This window comes from Rhea pennata, chromosome 13 (assembly GCF_028389875.1).
Source record: "Rhea pennata isolate bPtePen1 chromosome 13, bPtePen1.pri, whole genome shotgun sequence".
Taxonomy (NCBI): Eukaryota; Metazoa; Chordata; class Aves; order Rheiformes; family Rheidae; genus Rhea; species Rhea pennata.
The window spans coordinates 5094925-5113604 of NC_084675.1; the positions used below are offsets into that span (position 1 = coordinate 5094925).

At 38.3% G+C, this 18680-nt stretch overlaps 1 protein-coding gene across 3 annotated transcripts in view; it reads left to right on the top strand.

Moving 5' to 3' along the window:
* SLC12A4 (solute carrier family 12 member 4) overlaps positions 1-18680 on the top strand; it is a 49104-nt gene that overhangs the window by 9470 nt on the left and 20954 nt on the right. For all 3 annotated transcript variants that reach the window (XM_062586915.1, XM_062586916.1, XM_062586917.1), the window contains 3 exons: positions 9711-9805; positions 12163-12294; positions 18346-18492. In XM_062586915.1, the coding sequence (XP_062442899.1) occupies positions 9711-9805; positions 12163-12294; positions 18346-18492 (374 nt within the window). The remainder of the gene's footprint in view (positions 1-9710; positions 9806-12162; positions 12295-18345; positions 18493-18680) is intronic.

The window sequence follows — 18680 nt, forward strand, 5'->3', positions numbered from 1 at the left end:
TTCAAGGTATCTAGCTGTGTCTTGGTCTATAGCATGTGTTGCACACTGTGCAATAGTTTGTGCCATTTTAGAGGAGGTCTTTCTAAAAATGTGTGCGTGAATATATGTATATGTGTCTTTTGGTAGTGCAATTTATTGTATGTACAACATCAGAACACTCTCCACCCACTAAAATTTTGAGTACAGATGGAGTGACCTCCTTTGCTTGGAGAATTCTCTGACTATCTTTGTCTTTTCTGGTGCTCTGTCTTTAAATATTATGTCTTGGATTGCTATGAGTCTTGGATGTTTGTAGGACTCTCTGATCTTCATCCTCATATCATGTCTCTTTTCTTTCTTTTTTTTTCCCCCCCTCTTTCCTTAAAATAAAAATCTGTCACGCACTTTGTTTTTACATGGAATGAAGTACTACTCAAATGCATGAAAAAAAATCTGATATTTAGTGCTCTTTATACAGTTTAATTGAAAACTAATGAAACATTCAGGGCTTATAAGATACAATCAATAAAAAAGATATCTTTCCACAGTCTTGTGGGACTGGATAGCAATTGTCTATTATGTATGTTTTATAGTATTTTATGCATAGAATGTACATGCATGAAAATTCTCAGAGTAATTAAGCCATTTTTAGTTGTGTCTGGAGATGCTTATCAGTCTGGCCCATATCTTTTCTTCTGTTCTACTTGTTCTCTGCAGACAGCGTTTTGAGCTGGTTAATGCCCAGGCTTCGTGACCGTTGTTACCAACTGCTTGTTCTCACTGCAAACCTTGTGCCGGCACAGCTGTTTCTCTGGCGGAGTGGTGGGCTGGACAAGGGAGCAAATCTGTCTGAAAAACAATTATTTTCTTGTTATTCTCTCATCGTTCTTACTGTGCAGCCTTGGTCAGTGGAATGGGTACAAGGCTAAAAACATTTTCCTGAATTTGATATTGGAGAGAAAAATGAATTAAATATCACATACAATACTGTGTGCTAGTCTCATAAGTGCATGTTGGTATGTCTCAGGGAAAATGAGAATGTTTTTTCTGCTAGTTAAGGGGCTTTATATGAGATGGGGAAAATGCTAAAATGCTTTTTCCTGTATTTTGATACAGGGTGTGCTATATCTGAGGTGCCCTCATGCGTGTAAGGGGACTGAGTTTCAGGGAAGATAGTCATGAGGAATGATTTGGAGTCATTCCACATGAAAGAACCTCTGAAATGGATTATAGTGAAGTACAAAGGTTGTTTTTGTAGTATGTTTTTTTCAGCTGACAGTGATGAGCAATTTTTGTGAAAGCTCTTAAGCAATGTGAGTTTCTAAATCCAGTTTCCCAGAAGTCACTTGGCTTTTTAAATCACACAGGTGTTCTTGGTGATTGTGTCTACTGTACGTTGTAGATGTTCTCAGTGTGGTGCTTGAGGTATCCAGAGTACCTTTTTATGAACGAGTAGAATGGAAAGTGTTCTGGTAATTATGAACTACTTAAAATCATTAAGTTCATATCTACTTATTTATCTTGTATAAACCTTCATTTCCTTATGTTGATGCTTTTTGTGGTCTTTCTTATGATTCTTCCATTAGTGGGTAACGGTAGTAGAAATTATTGAAGATGGAAAGAAATACGTCAGAGCTATGCTTTTCATGGCATTAGCAAGCTGAAAATGCTGTTGATTCCACACTTGACAAGTGGCAGGTTTCTGACATGTACTTTTCCAAATAGGTGTGCAAGCAACTGGCGGTCTGCCTCTTAACTGTGATTGGGTGTGGATTTCACAAATAACATTTTTGATAAGATCCTGACACACACACATTTTATTGCTGTTGGAAGGATTATAGTGTCAGGATTGTATCAATGTCAGTTTAGCTTTCTGTGAGAAACTGTTTTGCCTCCTGAGAGAGTACCATGCGGCATTGCAGCCAGCAGTCAGTTTGTCAGAGGCAGCAGAAAAAATTACTTTTGGGAGTACAGTTTTATTAAGTTTGTCTGGTCCTCAGAATCTCACAGAGAAGACATTCACTAAAGCATATACTGAGGTCAGAAGGAAGAATATCAATAAACAAAATTCCTGAAATTGGCAAAGAATTATTGCTGAAGGGTAAGTACTTCATGTGTATATTAATAAACTACAAAGGTTTTGAGTGTTCTGAAAGCATCTGTATCTTAACTGAAGAAGAAAATCCTGGAATTTTCTGGAACATGGAGTTATTAAATTGTTAAGTCTTTTGAGTTTCGTGAGATCAACCAACTTGATTGGTAAAGCTGTTCTGTAGTCTAGTTTTGCAGAGTGCAGTAAAACTGATTTTAACTTCATACATGTTTATGGGGGAGAAGTCTAAAGATCTGCGCCTTAACTATATGGTTAATTGTATACTCTGGTACTGCGCAATTGCTGCACAGTTTGGGACAGCTTTGGCCTTTTCTTCCATGTAAAGCACAAACAAAAGCAGTCTTCAGAATTCTGAACTGTTCCAGAGGAGTTAATATCATGTTATCAACAGTATAAATTTTACATTTTTTTTAACTACGTTGTGTAGTTGTGTGTCTTTAGCAGATGCCAAAGCTGTTTCTGGTTACAAATACATACGTGTTACCTGCAGTGTAATGTGTAATGAATTTTAAACGGTCCTCCTTTGCTTGCCCATAAACTCCAGTAAATACAGAATTTTAATGACAGTGATGATTTGCAGCGAAGTTAATAATGTTACATATTAGTCTTAAAACTGTGAACAGACACATTATATTCTTAAAATACCCATGGATGTCAATAGGTTTGGCCTTAAGCTGCAGTGGCTGACGGAAGCATGTGTCCGCATCTGGCATGTGAGAGTTCGGTGTCGTCAGTGTAACCGATAAACTTTGTTTAAAGTACAAAGCATCCCTTTGCTTCCCGAAAGTGGTCCAGATAAGGATCACAGCTCTGCCCTTTCATTCTACTACTTGCTCCTGTCATACAGAATTCCTGTTGTTTGAGTTACCTAGCACAGCGTTGTCCTTCATTTTCATAAAATATAGAGTCTGCCTGGAATATGGCTCGTCCTTTCTTCCTCCTTATTTTCTCCTTCAGTGAAATAGATCTGTAAGTCCAAGGTATTAGATGAACTGTAGCTAACAGTTTTTTGTTAGTTGTTCTACTACCAATAGAGATACCGGGCTTCTTGAACTACTAGGAAAAGGTCGAGAAACTTGCTTAGGGTTTTATCCTCTTCAATGATACTTTGTTCTGCAGATAGCTGTAGTGTTGTTGGAAGATGAGAAGAAAGGTACCTGAGCATAGCACAACTTTTTGAGGGGAAACAAAGTTTTTATTATGATACAAGTATTTGGAAGAAAGATTGTTAACATTTGGAAATTGCTTGTGAAGAACTGCGTTAAGATAGTTCCTTTTAATTTTTTGTAAAAAAAGTAATGGACATGGACATTTTTTTAGTATTAGGACTTTATCCTTAAGTTTGTGAGCAAATGTCATCACAAAATCGTTATGGCTAACAAAACTATTCAATAATGCAAGAAACAAAACTGTAATTCTACCTGAATTGTGTGTGCAGTGATCCCATTGCTCCTCTTACTTTTTCTGTTGTAAAATGTATATTGAGTCCATGCTTTTGTTCCCAGGTCTTATAAGTACAGGAACAGTAAGTCTAGCAAATTTATTAATGTCTCCTGGGCAAAAATTAAAACTGAATTCTGCCCTAATTATCAGTTGTGTAGGAATTTCCAAAATATTGATTCTTGAAAATTTGCAAAAGCATAATTAATTTATTCAAACAGAACTTAACTCCATCAAAGAGGGATCGGTTTTGCATACCTTAAGCTGTCTATCAATTATGTTTTATTTGAGTTAGGTTCTCTTTAGAGATAATTTGCAGCATGCCAAGGTGCGTGTACAGGAGAGGCACTCCAGAGATTAGGTAATTCGGCTGTCTCTTTCTGATTGAAGAGTGAGCCTACATGATTACTTGAATGTAAATGCCTGCTATTTAGATAGCTGAAATTAGGTTAAAAGAATCTGACATCAAGTGCTTGGGTAGCCATGCTAATTTCTAATCTTAAATTTCATTTTTTTTCATAGGAAGAATAATGAAAGTATGAGCCATGGATTTTTTTTTTTTTTTTTTTTTTTTTTTTATGAAAAAAAGCCTGAGATGTTCTCTGTGCATGAAAATATCTCAGTTTATATCTTTAGGTACTACAGACTTTGTGACTAGTGCTGCATATGAAATAAGCAATGTCTGAATGACAGAATGAAGTGGTATTATAGGCTATGTAGTCTGTTTCATTACAGATATTTTTATTGCAGTTTATGCAAAGAAGTCTGTACGTGTACAATATAATTTAATTTTTGGAGCAGTATAAGAGCTAATAACTTATTTTTAATTATGTTGGAGGGAAGAGTATTGGGCTTTCCTCAGAGTTTCTGACTTTCTACTAAGTCACTGCTTTTTTTTGTCAGTCATAAAGATGTATATAAACCAATGGGTTTGTTTCTTTCTCAAGCCTAGCTTTTCAGTTCAACTCACGACTCGCACTAAAATTGTTTGAAGAAATTCCACTCCTCAGTTGAGATGCAGCTCTTGAAATTTCAAGTAGGGAGAATTATGGCAACTCTGCATGCCATCATCACAGGTCATAACAGTGAGTGAAGCTTTGTCCAGCTTGTCCAGCCCTGCAAAGCATATCTGCGAGTCTGTGCGTTCCTCTTGAGGCACTATGGATAGGATATAATGGGAGCGTGATACGTGTGCCTCTACTAACTTCCATTTAATTAGCACAGATACATGTCTCTGAAAGTGAGGTGGCACGGGTTTGTCATCAAGGTATAGCCCTCCTGGGAATTTTTTTGTTTTTTGTATTAACTCTTACTGCAGCTTGATTAGCATTGCGATTTCTTCCGTGCTTATGTTATCTGTGCTGGCTAGACTAAAGTTAGTCAGACTATGTCCATCTGTTCCTCCAGCCTGCCTTGACTTGTCGGATAGCTAGAGCCTCTATAAGAACCTGGTGAGTCTTTGAGTTAGTCATGTCTGAATGGAAAGATCTGAAGGTGTTTTAAGATGTACCAATTTCTACTTATTTAACTGAGCATGATGAAGCAGGGGAGTGGTAATTCCTTTCTAAGGAAGTTCAGAAATAGACAAGAGTGGAGAAGACAACCTTGACAGGTTAAGTCATGCAGCCTGTTCCTCCTGCCAGCTTGTTACTATGGGTAATTTTTTCTTTATGAGACTGGCTGAGTAGACCTTCTCGCTGTGAAGCTTCTGTCTGTGATAGCCTCACTATGCCTAATTGTTCAGTTTTCATTTATCCTCATTTCTCTATCTTTGTTATATTTAATATATTTTGTCTGTACCTCTCTCTAAATTCTTGTTTTCATCCCTCACTTACTAAAGAAAACACAGCAGCAGCTAGCACAGAATTGTGCATGGAGTGCTCTACCAATGACACTGGCTCTAACCTAATTCCATTTCAGAAGTAAAGTAGTAATGTGAATACTGTTCTCCATATACATACATACACGCATACACACAAACACACATACTATATATGTATTTATATATAAAAATATAGATATATATTTCCAAAATAAGAAGGATAAACGTTTTGGAAAAGAACAGAAAAAAATCCACAGACCATCTGGTACAGTTTTGCTGCAGGGTTTTATTTTGGCAACAAAATAAAAATCAGTCAAAAGTTTTGACAACTATTTATTACTTTTATTCTCTCCTGAAGACTTGTGTGTTTGCACATGAGGGAATGTGCATATGTAGGATTTAGAGGTTTTATGGTATGGATCATCTTTATTTTATAGAACCCTGATGATCTACAAGGTGAAAAATATTGGTTGAGAGAGCTATATGCCTATCTGAGTAGGGGGAGCTCTGAGAAGCTCCGTAAACTGTGACGGAAATGTCTGGATGAACTGCGTAATTGCAGTGGTGGCTGCAAACAGTTACTTGCTTTGGAAGTGAACCGGCAGCATTCAGAGGTAAAATGCTGTAATTATTGAAAGATAATGAAGACCGAGAAGCAGTGAAACAAGTGAAGAGGAAACATTAACCTACTTGGAATATACTTTTTCTGCCTCAAAAATCAAGATTAATTAGGAACTAAGACAAATAAATTGTTCTCTGTTGCAGAGTTTGTAACTTTCTCTTTAAATGTTCCTTGCAAAAGTCTTGCATCGTGAAAACTAACATCGCATAGCTATGCTCCAAAACTGAAGACCTGATAACTAAGCATGTCCCATGCTGATGCTTACCTAAGAGATTTTGTGCTTCAGAATGTAAATCGTCCTTATGTGAAGCTGAGGCAAGAGTTCCCTCCCCTCGGTAGAGGTGAGCTAGGAAAGATACTCTGTTCCAAAACTGATGGAGATAACAAGCTCTTCACATGCAAGTAAGTCTCTTTGAAGGCTCATTTATATTGCTCATTGTCAGAAGGAATATTGCTAGACTAACATTTCAGTATGTATTGTATTCTGTGCTACAGTAGATTGTACTCTGTTCAGGAAAATGATGCAAGTATGTTTGTGATTCTTGTTTTGTGGAGGAAATGGAGTCATCTTGCATAGGTTTTCCTTGTGAAATCAGAAATGGGAGCAAATAGAGAAAATGAGATGAGCACTTTGTGGTGGTTTAGGGCATGCCTGAAAAATGCAGATTACCTAGAACATGCAACTGTGGGGAAGGTGATTTTGACTGTCATGTTATTAGTTGCGTTTAACTTAGCCCTGTAGTGCTCAAGCACCCTCTCTGCAGCCCCCAGATCAACAACACTGATGAAGTTAAGATAGAATGCCCTGGTAATGAACTTGAAATAAACTTTTACTTCTTTGCTCACTGTTGGAAGCGTGCCATGTTTGAGAGATGGTTAAATTTGCCACGTTGTTGGATCAGTAGATTGAAAGCTCACTTATATTTTGCATTGTCCACAGTAAGTCATATTGTCTGTGCGCTTTCAGGATGATCAAGCTAGTGCTCTAAATGTGGAGAAAAGCCAGCTGTGTTCCTCTGTCATCCTCTCTCTCTCTCTTTTTCTCTCTCTCTCTCTCTTTTTTTTTTTTTTTTTTTTTTTTTTTTTTTTTTTTTGTAGAGAGAGAAACATGCCCGAACAATTGCAGAAACAATGTTCTGATTCCAGTCATTATTCCTACTGATTTTTCAGTGTAATTAGCTGTATTTGGACTTCCTGGGTGCAGGAAGGTGTATAGAGCAAGCAGACTAAGGAGTCAGATTCAGAGAGGAAGGCCAATGGGAAGGATTTGAGTGATGCTGGAAAATGGCAAATGGAGGACGAGAGAAAGAACTGCTCAAGAGAGCAACTGTGGAAAACTTACTGGAGCTAAAATGAAGATGCATCTAAAAAAATCAGTGCTGATTAAACTTGAATATTCATCTTAGAGCTCTGGTCTTTTTGTCAGGCTCAGAGAGTAGGTATAAAATAGTATTTTCTTTTTTCTTAACTAAGGAAAATGTGTACTAAGAATGGTAATGAGAAGTTTAGAATTTTGAAGAGAGTAAAGCAATTGTCACCCTCTTAAAAAACAATCTAAGATTGAACATGTGAGCTCTATTGGCAGCAGTGTGATGTGTGTGATATATTTTTTTTCTCTTTTCATTAAAAAGAAGTTCTGTAAGCATTGCAAATAAAGGAATGCCCCTTGTAGGTTTTTTTTTTTTTTTTTTTTTTTTTTTTTTTTTTTTTGAGATAATGTTAAGCTGCATCTACAAGATACTCATGAAAGAACAAGGAAAAGTGTCATCAGAGAAATGATTTTAAAATGACTCCATTTGATTCCCCCCTCCCTCAGTGCATTGAGTCCATCCAAAGTTAGTATGGGAGCAAAGTTAGTTGTGACCTTGTTGTATGTGATAAGTTTAATAATGAGAATTTATGCACAGATCAAAGTCTTGAAGAACGAAGGGGGCAATATCTCTGTCATCATCACTCGCTGCTGGAGACTTTCTGACGTAACAAGTGCAGCAAGAAGGTGGTTCTTACAGTTGTGCTCTGTAAATATTTGCCTTTGAAGTTGATAAGCATTTTATTTTGATGGTCTGTTGCTAAGCCTACTATTTTTTTTCTTGTTTTCTTCTCCTCTCATGTTCCCCCTCCCTCCCCATCTTGTAAAATTGTATAGTATGCAGCAATATGAAGATTTTTTAAGTGTAGGTGGAGGTCAGCAAATAAGCCGAGCCCATTAGTGAAAGGCAACTGCTGATTAGTAATGTGACGCTAATAGTCCCAAGTTACCAGAAATGTAATGGACAAACAGGACTGATGGCTATCTATAAATGTTTTTGGTCAGCAAAGTGTTTACTTCCAAAAGCTTAAAAACACCTTTATCACTTGTGAATGTCTTTTCCAGCAGTTTTGCTCAAAGCATCTGTGAGCTATTTCCAGCAAATAGTGCTTCTTTCTATGCATCCCTTCCCTAAGACTGTCACTGAACTTTGTCATCAATTTTTGCTTATAGCAATTACTGTTGTAACAGCACACTATGTGCTCTTCTGTGTGTGTGGAGGAGTCCTCTCTTTGCCTCTCCTCTTGTTCGTTATATACATTAGTTTGGATTTCAAAATGCAGAGGTACTTGCACTTAAATGATGTGAAAATAATTCGGCATAACCTTGTTCAATTGAAAATATACACTCCAAAATCCAGTTCTTTAATTGCTTACTTTTTATGTACTTAGTCTACAGTACTTCCTTAACTTGCAGGATTTTCCTTTAAGTGAATTTTCCTTTCATTTTCAATTTCTGTAGTGGATACTTCTTTTGTAAATAGAAATAAGAGTATTCCTTGTATTGATCTTCTTTTAAGGAGATACTCTTGGAAACCTGTTTAGTTAGTTTTGGCTGAGGGAGCAGGGAGGGCAAAGTTCTAGGCAAAAGAAAAGAATTTTTGTTTGTCATTCAGGCTTTAATGGGAGCCACAGGTCAGAGACCTGAATACTGGAAACAATTTCCTCTCTTCCTCGTGGAGACCGTTTTGTACATCTGTGCCCTTGAATATTTTTTAATATTGCCACTTACTATAAAAAGCTCTATTGATCTACTATGTTATTTTGTGTGTGTGTGTGTGAGGGTTTTTTTTTTCATTGTACTTTGTACTGTTACTATGCATGACGTTAAGCTCAATGAAGAGAAAAGGCATTGTAAGGATGCATGTTTTGATGTCTAGAACATTGTGGAGTTAGTAAAAGAGCACTTTTGGGGGTAATACTGATGAATGCTGTAACTTGAAAGAGTCTAGCCTTTGAATTGTTCAGTGTTACTAGATCCATCTAATCTGTTGGAACATACTGCTCAAAAGTTGCTTTTAAAACTAGTAGTGACTTCCAAGTGCAGAAGAACTGTCTTTTGACTTGTCACAGTTCTATACAAGAAATAGTTGTAAGAGGAAACTTGAGAGAATAAAGGCCCTGAAAGCATCACAACTGTGACCTACTTGTAAATTGTGCTTTGAGGTGACTTACTATTCTATTTTAATGAAAATGGAGAAATAGAAATAGCAATAGATCTATGCTGGCAGCAGCAGCAGAATTGAATATGCTATCACTCTAAAACTGATACTTTTGCATAACCTTACATGCTAAAAAGAAACATTCAAATGAATAAACAAGTATATTCCATATGCGTGGTTTTTGGTTTTTGTCAAGGTTACAAGGTTTTCTTGGGATTTTTGATCTTTCTACACTCACCAAAACCTACTTCTGTTTTTTTGCAGGTCATGGCAACCATAAAGAAAACAGTCCTTTCCTCAACAATTTGGAAGCCGGCAAGGGAGGTGATTACTATGACAAAAATCTGGCCTTGTTTGAGGTAATTTCTGACTGTTTTTCAGAATTCTCATGTGAGTATCCTTGATCTTCAAAGCTGAAGGGATTGAGCATGTAGTGTTTATTTTTCAAGGGAAGATGAAGTATTGCAAAGATCCAGGTGATGGGTCAGTTCCTAACTGCCACTGCATTGGAATCTGGTGCCTAAAAGCCAGTGGTGTGTTTATAGGTATGTCTACAATGTACCAAAGTGTAATGGTACCAGAGGTGACCTGAGTACTTTAAATAGTGAAGCTGTGGCACTATGGGGTAATCAGTGTGGAAAATCAGCATATATCATGTTGAAAAGGTCTATGCTGTTCTGTAGGACAGTGTCTGAATTCAGGTACCTGAATTAGCTTGGGTATCCTGTATCACAACTGCAACCTATCAATAATACAGATTTCTGCTCCGAATGCTTTCCTGTGGGCATTTTTGTTTGAAGTAATGATGTGCTAGGATATCCTGTGTGATGGAAAAAGGCCAGATATAAGTGCTTGGGAGTGTGAGGCAGAGAGAGAAGATTTATTTAATGTGAGAGTAAGGAGATCCAGACTCATACACAGGAGACCAGCTGGACCCATACAGAGTCCAGCAGAATCCTCCTCCTCTTCCTCACCTCTCTGGCTGTGTGCTTTGACAGCGCAGTAAGCATGAATATCTCAAGGTGCACTAAGACCAAGTATCTAAAAAGAGTTTTCAGAACCTGGAGCAGTGCAGAGTGTCTTTGCATGGCTCTGCAACTGCTTTCCAGTTGAGCTGCCTAGTTACAGCTTAAAAGCAATCTCTGCAACTTGCACCCAGTGTTTTCCATTCTGGGAACTCAGTCCAGGGAAACTAGAGTTGACTCTGCACACGGTCGTGGTGGCTTCAGCAGAGTTGTTACGTGACCTAGAGCCTGAACTAGTATAGCTAACTTGCTACTAGATAGCTAGCTCCCCCCTGGAAATCCTACAGCCATGTTTGCATGGCAGTGTACTTGAGCTAGAAAATCATGAAGCACACTCCCGGCTCTAGTGTCTATTCGTTCCAAGGTATAGTAGATCTATGTCCAGGATAAACTCGCTCACAGGTAATGGCCAGTTGGCTGTGTTGTGGAATTTGTGGCTACCATTAGTCATGAACTTGCCTTTTGCCATAAACAGTAACAGTACTGCACTATGAGTGTAGGGTGTTTTTGTGATGTTAAAGAGGAGGAGAAGCAGGTAGCATCCCAAATGCCATGCTGCTCAGCTGAATGGAAATGCTTGTTACTTCAACCACTTGCTGGAAGATCCTAGAATCAGAGTTTTAAACATGGGAAGCGCAGTCCCCATAGACACAATCTGAGGAAAGAATGCAAAGGGAACGATGTGTAGACGCTTCAGGGCCAAGAGATTTTCTGGAATCAATATAGCAGCGTTTTTCTGACCTTGTTCTTGTCTAACAACAGCTGCCCACTACTACTGTTCTCCTGCTTATGGCATCCATTTATCCATTTGGGGTCACTTCTGCATCATGTACAACAGCACATAATCCTACTGATCCTCTGAGAAACTGTTGTTAATGATACGTGGAGATTTGATCAAACTCCAGACAGTGAAATCCTTCTTAATTAGCTTGTATTTTCTGTGTAGAAAGTTGTTTCTTTTTGCCATGCATTACTTACTGTCCAATTTGACACATAAGACGCTTTCCTTTCATAGAGAAAGAAGAAGGGAATGACTTTGCCCTGATTTTGTTTCTTTGCAGATTAGCTATTTCTGGTTTTTTGTTTGTTTTTTGTTTTTGTTTTTGAGGAAAATACTTGTTTGCAAGAGGAAGCCATAGATTTGTCCTTGAAATTACTTTCAGAAGCAGAGGATGGATGGGAAGAAAATAAAGATAGAGGATATAAGGCCTATATGCACACAGTTTCCGGGTTTTTTATCTAGACCTGGGTGAACGAGATTACACAGTTTGAAATTTGTAATAATGTGATCAGAATACAGGCATGCCTACAATGACTGAGCTATGATCACTAAATCTCTGACTTACTTGGAGACTTGACTCATAAAAATAAATTTATTGATGTAAGCTGACATTAGAAATACATGCAAGATGCAGGTTGCTCATCTTCCTACAGTCTCAGAGCTCAGAGTTCTTTTTTATTATTGTAATTAATGCTTTGCAGCATGAGGAGAAGAGTGCTTACAGGCTCTTCTGTCAGAGTTGCCCTTCTGATCAGTGGTTCAGGCACAACAAATACTCTTTCCATTGCTGATTTTCCTTGTGTATCTACCAGCAGCCACAGCCATGAGCCATATCAAGGAATGCATAACCTCAGCCACTTTTCATAAAGGCTGTAACTTGCAGAAGTTGATTAGTTGTCTTCCTTCACAGGAGGAACTGGATATACGACCAAAAGTGTCATCTCTGCTTGGCAAGTTGGTCAACTACACAAATCTTACTCAAGGTGTTAAGGAACACGAAGAAGCAGAAAGTACTGATGGTTCAAAGAAGAAAGTATCAAAAGTAAGTAAAGAATCTCTCAATGGCGGGCTAACAAATGGGATGATTACATATGTGATTTTGGAAAGCTAGAGAAATGCCAAAGAAATTGGTCAATGGTAAGTAATCTGATACTGTCAGAAAATAAGAGCTGAAGTAGCGGACTATGAGCTCCAGTACACTTGCATACGCTTGCAGTGCATTTAGGTAAGTAGGTTAGGCTTTTAGTAGTGAATCAAAAAAAAAACAACAAAACTCACCCCTGTTAAATGATTTTCCTAGTGCTGTTTTAGGTGCCCAGTAATATTTGAGACATTTGTACAAGCCTGGTATAAGTGACACAGGATTTGCAGGAAAGAAACAATACTCTTCTAGAGTGCTGAGTGGGAGTCAGATGGGTCACCCTGGTGCAGCTAAAATGTCGCTCTGCTATTAGGCACGTGGGCAAATTCCACCTGGAACGATCTGCGTTTAGATGGTTCATCCATTTGGGGCAATCTTGTAATAACTAGGTAGAAGGTGAGGATCGCGTGTTGGTTGTTCGATTTCTGTCAGGGGGACTACGTTCTAATCGTTCTTTTTAGGCTCTCTAGCAAGTGCTTCAACTAGGGCTAAAACTTCAGGCAGCGGGGCTGCATTTTATGGCATTTACAGGCCTGACAGTTTGCTTGCAAATCTTGTCAAAAGAAGGTTTTCCAATAAACTATGACAGCACTTGGATCCTACAGATTTGAAAGTACTGCCCTGTCAAGGCATTTTCGGAAAGAGATGGCAGTGGTGGTGCTGAAACCCAGCACATTGTTCTCCATGAGAATGCATTCTACCCCATGCTGAACGCTGAACTCCAGTGCCCTTACTTGCCCTCCACTTCTTTACTCTGCATGTTTTTACACTGATGCTAACAAAGTTATTTAATCAATATGAAACTAAAATTCAGTTTTAGCTGAGACTACAAGGGCTAAAGTGCTGTAATGTTATAGTTAATACAATGTTGTCACAAGACTAAATGAAAGTTTTCTGGATGCTGTAACTGTGCATTCGGATACTTTAACCCTATATTTAAAATAAACTTTTTGTCTTTGAATTTCTTTTGTGTGATACTTGGCATGCTAATAGCTGGGTCTGTGCAAAGTTCTTACCTTCATGCTACTAATAAGTTATCCAGGCTGCATCTCTGTTTTTTGGGGGGGAATAATTATTTTCAGGCATCAACTGATGACACTTGTTTCTCTAATGGAAAAGAATTGGGGGAGAATTTGGTGATGGGTCTGCACTGTAATGTTGGGTAAAACAGGCTTCAGTAAGAAAAAAATGTGACAGATAATAGGAAACTGAGAAGTTGTTAGTTTCTCTGTTTCTAGGTATGATCTGTGCTAGAATTTGTGTAATTTAAAACAATATTGCTGTAAAGTGGACCCATTTGCTACTGTCCTCTTTAAAGCTGTGCTGCTATGGCCAAATACATCTTGGGCTCAGTATGTGGGTTGTAGTGAATTATGTGTCTCTAATGTGTATTTAGAGGCTTCTCAGATGTTTTTATAGCATGGACTGAATAACCATTCCAAAAGTGACAATACCATCCTGTGATATCTCAGTATTTTTTATGTAAGCACTGCAGTTTCTGTAGTGAATCTTTGCCTAGCATGTCCGTCTCTGAGATAATTACGTGAGTTGTAATATCATGACTATAGTCTGAATTCCTTCTCCTGACATAAGTACTATGAAGGTTCTAAACAGCTTACAGAATATAAGAAGCTGTAGTATTTTTTTTGGCTGATAATTACAACAGTAAAAACAGAATATTCATGAACAGAAGCTGTATAATGACATGGATTGAAAACACCCAGAACCTGTACAAATGTGATTCTTCTACAGATTTTTGAGAACTTCTCAAAACAATGTTTCTTTCATCCTTGAAGTATATATTGATGCGTTGCTGAGTACCTTATCCTGTCCGTTTGAGCATTTGCACAGAAGCATGTCAGCCCCTAACACAGTGGCATGTTCTCTTTTTAAGTGCCAGCATTGTTAACTGACTCTTTGCTGAATGAGTGTTATACCAGGTGCACTCAGCAAATATATCCCCAGGTAGCATGACAAGTAAGCTACCTGTCCTCATATGTCAGCTACCTGAATTGGCATCTTATAGACGGGAACTGGAGTAAGGAAGGATGAGCTGACTCTAGGCTTGATATTGAAAAATGATTGAAAAGAGCAAACCTTTCAGTAAGTGAATATATATAATCCTCTATCTGAGGAAGGAACACAGATCTCCTGGTAAATTCCCCTATGAAACCTAGACCTGAAAAAGCTTGTATCTATTAAAACAACAACAACAGCAACAAAAATTGTGTGCATATGAAATGTTCGTGAAGTGCGCGAATCTATCAGGGGCAGTTATTGGGAAAAAATGAGATCTTTCTTCCAAATTTTGAGTTTAAATTAGTAGAGAATGAGGTGCTTTAGTTTGTAAAGAAAGATCATTGTTGTCTACACCTGCTTTTCAATTTGCAAGGCCAAAAGAGATTTTGAAAATTTTTTAAGTTCTGGAAAATGTGTTACGTGGCTCTCCTCTCCATCCCTTAGAATAATTGCTGCACAGTTTGTGGAAGGTTAAAATAAAGATCAGGAAAATTTCAGTGCAAAACAGCTCAGTATAAGCATATTGTCCTTTTTCAACATTTCTATTAAGTATTTTTGATGATATTAGATATGCATCAGATAGAATTTATTTTATTACACATAATAGGGTAGAGATTTAAGTTGCTCTCCATTTTGCAAATACTGGCCTTTATTACAGCATTTAATAGTCACAGTGCTATAAAAATATCCCCACCTCATGATGGAAATTAGATTAACTATTTTAGTTTGTGTATCTTTAATAAGGCACTTAATTTCTGTGTTGCTCTCTGTCCTCATGCTGCAGCCCAGCCCCAAGAACTGTCATTACCGATCCATTTCCCTGAGCCCTGCAGCCACGTGTTTTGATAACCCATCACACTGGCACAAAGGAAATGGTGTCCTTCAGAGTCGAATCAATATTTGTATCAATTATGCATCTGCAGCTGATAAAAGCAAGTGCCACACATGCGGAAACCTGATCTGCATCATTGAAATTGAGACTGTCATAGAGATTTTCTGTTCCTTGTCAGCTGATCTAAAGCAATGTTCATCAAAATGTCTTTGTATTTTATTCCCTTTGTGCAGCATGGAGTGTTTAAATGTTTTTGTTTGGTAGCTGTTGAGACTGGACATAATACCTCCCTGATTTCAGATTGCGTTCTGTTGAGACTAGAGCACTGGTTTAACATCACTTACTGCAGTGGAATCTGCTAATTATAAGATGCTTTCCAGAAGGGTCAAGTCGTTGCAAATTGCTAGTATTAAATATTTATGTGAACAAGCTGGTGCAAGTAGTACTCGTGCATCATTTCTTTACTGTTGGTATTTTTATTCCACAGGGTAAGAAAATGCAGAGCAAACTTCTATGCCTGCAGTGCCCTTAGCAATACTGCGGCTTGGGTTGTGACCACTAGCAGACGCTTACGCCTCTCCTAGGCTATTCTGCTCTGCAGTAGTCTCATAACTGTACAACTAATGCAGTTTCCTTCCCTCTGTGGCTGAGATCTGCTTGCAACTCAATCCACCTAAGAGACTACTTCAGAGGGAGGGGGAGAAGGAGGTGAATGATAGAGCAAAGCGACGGAGTAGAGCAGAAGATGGAAAGAATTAAGCTAAGATGAATCCTTGTGCAGAGGGAGGAATGAGGTATTGGGAGACCTGCAACAGACAGGCCTAAAGCCTACCTGTTTTTTTAGTGCTCGGGGTGCTGTCAGCAGAGGGTCCAACTACTGTTCCACCCGCTCCCGCAGCGCAGGAGCGATAGGCTGGGCTCCCTCCTTCCTCTCAGGGGCCAGTTTTGACAAGCTCTTAGGAAGACCTTTATCTCCAGCATCTACGTGTCTGATGAATCCAGCTGATACTGGCTGCTGGGCTCAGAGATGTGAGGGAGGTGACTGACAAATGAATGGGCAAATGGACGAGAAAATTGCATAGAATGCCTCTTTCCGAATGAGGCTACAAATGCATTGATGTATTTGTATATCCCAGTGTCAGTTGGGAAGCCCTTATACAGGGCAACCTCTGCTGTCCAGAGCCTGGCAACTTTGTTTAGCACTTTCTCAGCTGTTAATGTTTATGCTGCCAACAACTCAAGTTGAATCAGAAGGTGGTGTCTGAATCAAAAATATGTAAACCTCTCCTCCTTGAGAGGAGGTAGGTAAACTGTAAAGAGTATCTTGAAGATCCTCATCCCCTTTAATACTGGAACAATTAATTTCCAACTCCTTACCATGTTCTGATCAGGATCCTGATGTACCAAGTGTTGTATCTGTTAACATTGGAAGATAATCCTTTCTTCTTCGTACATTAGCTTGTCAAAGCAGGAGATACTGATTGTGATAATTCCACAAGACAGTAATTTTTATACAAATGGTAGATGAAGTTTTAGGGGGATTTTAGTCCACTGGCATTGGAACAGCTGAGTAACTCGCAACACAGTTGTCTGGCTCCGTTCTCTAAGGGGTAAGTCAGGCCCACTGCAAACTGTCAGCAAGTAGTTATGTTTCCCATTTTGCTTCAGGATGTTTACACAAGTTGCTGCGTTTTTGAGGGAAAGTGAATTCTTTGTGTGAATCAGATCAGCTACAAAATTAACAGTTAAAAAAAAAAAAAATCCAGTCAGCAGTTGCCTGGCATTTTGAACAGAGAACTGTTCAGATCATGTTCTTAGGCGTAGTTCTTTCGGCTAAGGTGAGGCAAATTGCTAATGCAGATGAAATTTTGAATTTAAACATATGATTGAAAGTTAAAGCATGAAGTTCTTAAGGTGCTTGCTTTGACCTGTTGAAATTATAATGATCTGATTTTCTAGGATTCTGCTTTGTGTAAAGAAACATATTCTTGCCTTACCTTATCTTTTTCCTTAGTGAATACAAGGCTAGAACAAAGTTGTTGTCAGCCATTTTATCAGTTGAAGAGTAATATGCTTATCTTAAAATACCACTGCTTTTGATCTGATGACTAATTAGTCTGTAATGGTGTGTGTTGCCTATTTAATTTTGCATATAGTTAATGCTGTGTGGAGTCAAATCTTGAACAAGTCTTGTCATCTCCATTAAATGACCTTATGCCGCTTAGTTGATTGGTCATGGGCTTCCTTAAATGCTTTCTAGGTAATGTGTTTTAGAATTCAAATTTATTTATGAGAGAAGTGTGAAAAGGAATGAGGCTTAGAAAAATTACACTGTCTGTTCCCCCTATGTTTCAGAATTCTGTATAATTTTAAATGCAAAAGAAAATCTCAGACAACAGAAGCTGTGAAATGTCTTGGCAGGAAACCAGTGAAATTTGGCACTCTGCTGCTGCCAGTACTGTGTGTGCCAATATGGGGAATGCTACTGCATTGCTTGAAATGAAACCCGTATCAGTGGCCCTTCAGTATCATCGTTTGGGATCTGACAATAACTTTTTGGGCAAGGGAGAATTCTAAGATACTATATTAAATGTTGGTAATATGCAGTTCCCGTGAAACTTCAACTAATCTGAATTTTCTCAGAAACTAAGTAGTTCAGTCTGAATGCTAACATTATATGAACACAAATGAGGTAGGATCACTAATTCTACACAGAATGAGAGACAATGCACTATACTTTACTACAGATTGCTTCTGAATCTTTTGTAAGTGTAACATTACAGAAGTAGATTTTGCATGCAACTAATTTGTCAGCTCTGGAGAGTAGGGCAGAATCTGCCTTACTCTGAGTCTACAGCCCTCTTCTGCTTTCATACTAAAAGCTCTAGTTCTACAACAAAACAGACATATGCAGTTGTTAGTAATTGGTGTTAAATGCTGAATACAATGGCCTGAAGAGTGAGTGTGTGTGTGTGTGTGTGTGTGTGTGTGTGTGTGTGTATGATTTCTACCATTTGAAAAACTGAAATTGGGGGAAGGGTTGGCCACCTACGTTTTGAATAAATCCAGTTATTGCTGCTGTATTTTTTATTTTTTTTCAGTCACCCAGCATGGGCACCCTGATGGGAGTGTATTTACCATGCATGCAGAATATCTTCGGGGTTATTCTCTTCCTTCGGCTAACTTGGATGGTGGGAATGGCAGGAGTTCTTCAGTCCTTCCTGATTGTCCTACTATGCTGCTGTTGTGTGAGTACATAGTCAAAACAGTGTGTGCGCTGTCACTTTTGTGAGACTATCAAAAAGCTGGGAGAGGCTGCACTTTGCACGGGTGCATAACAAAAAGCCAGATTTACGCTAAATGCTTCTGCTATGCCTGTAAGCATAAGGGTTTTTTTGTTTTTTTTGGTTTTTTTTGGGTTTTTTTTGTGGTAGTA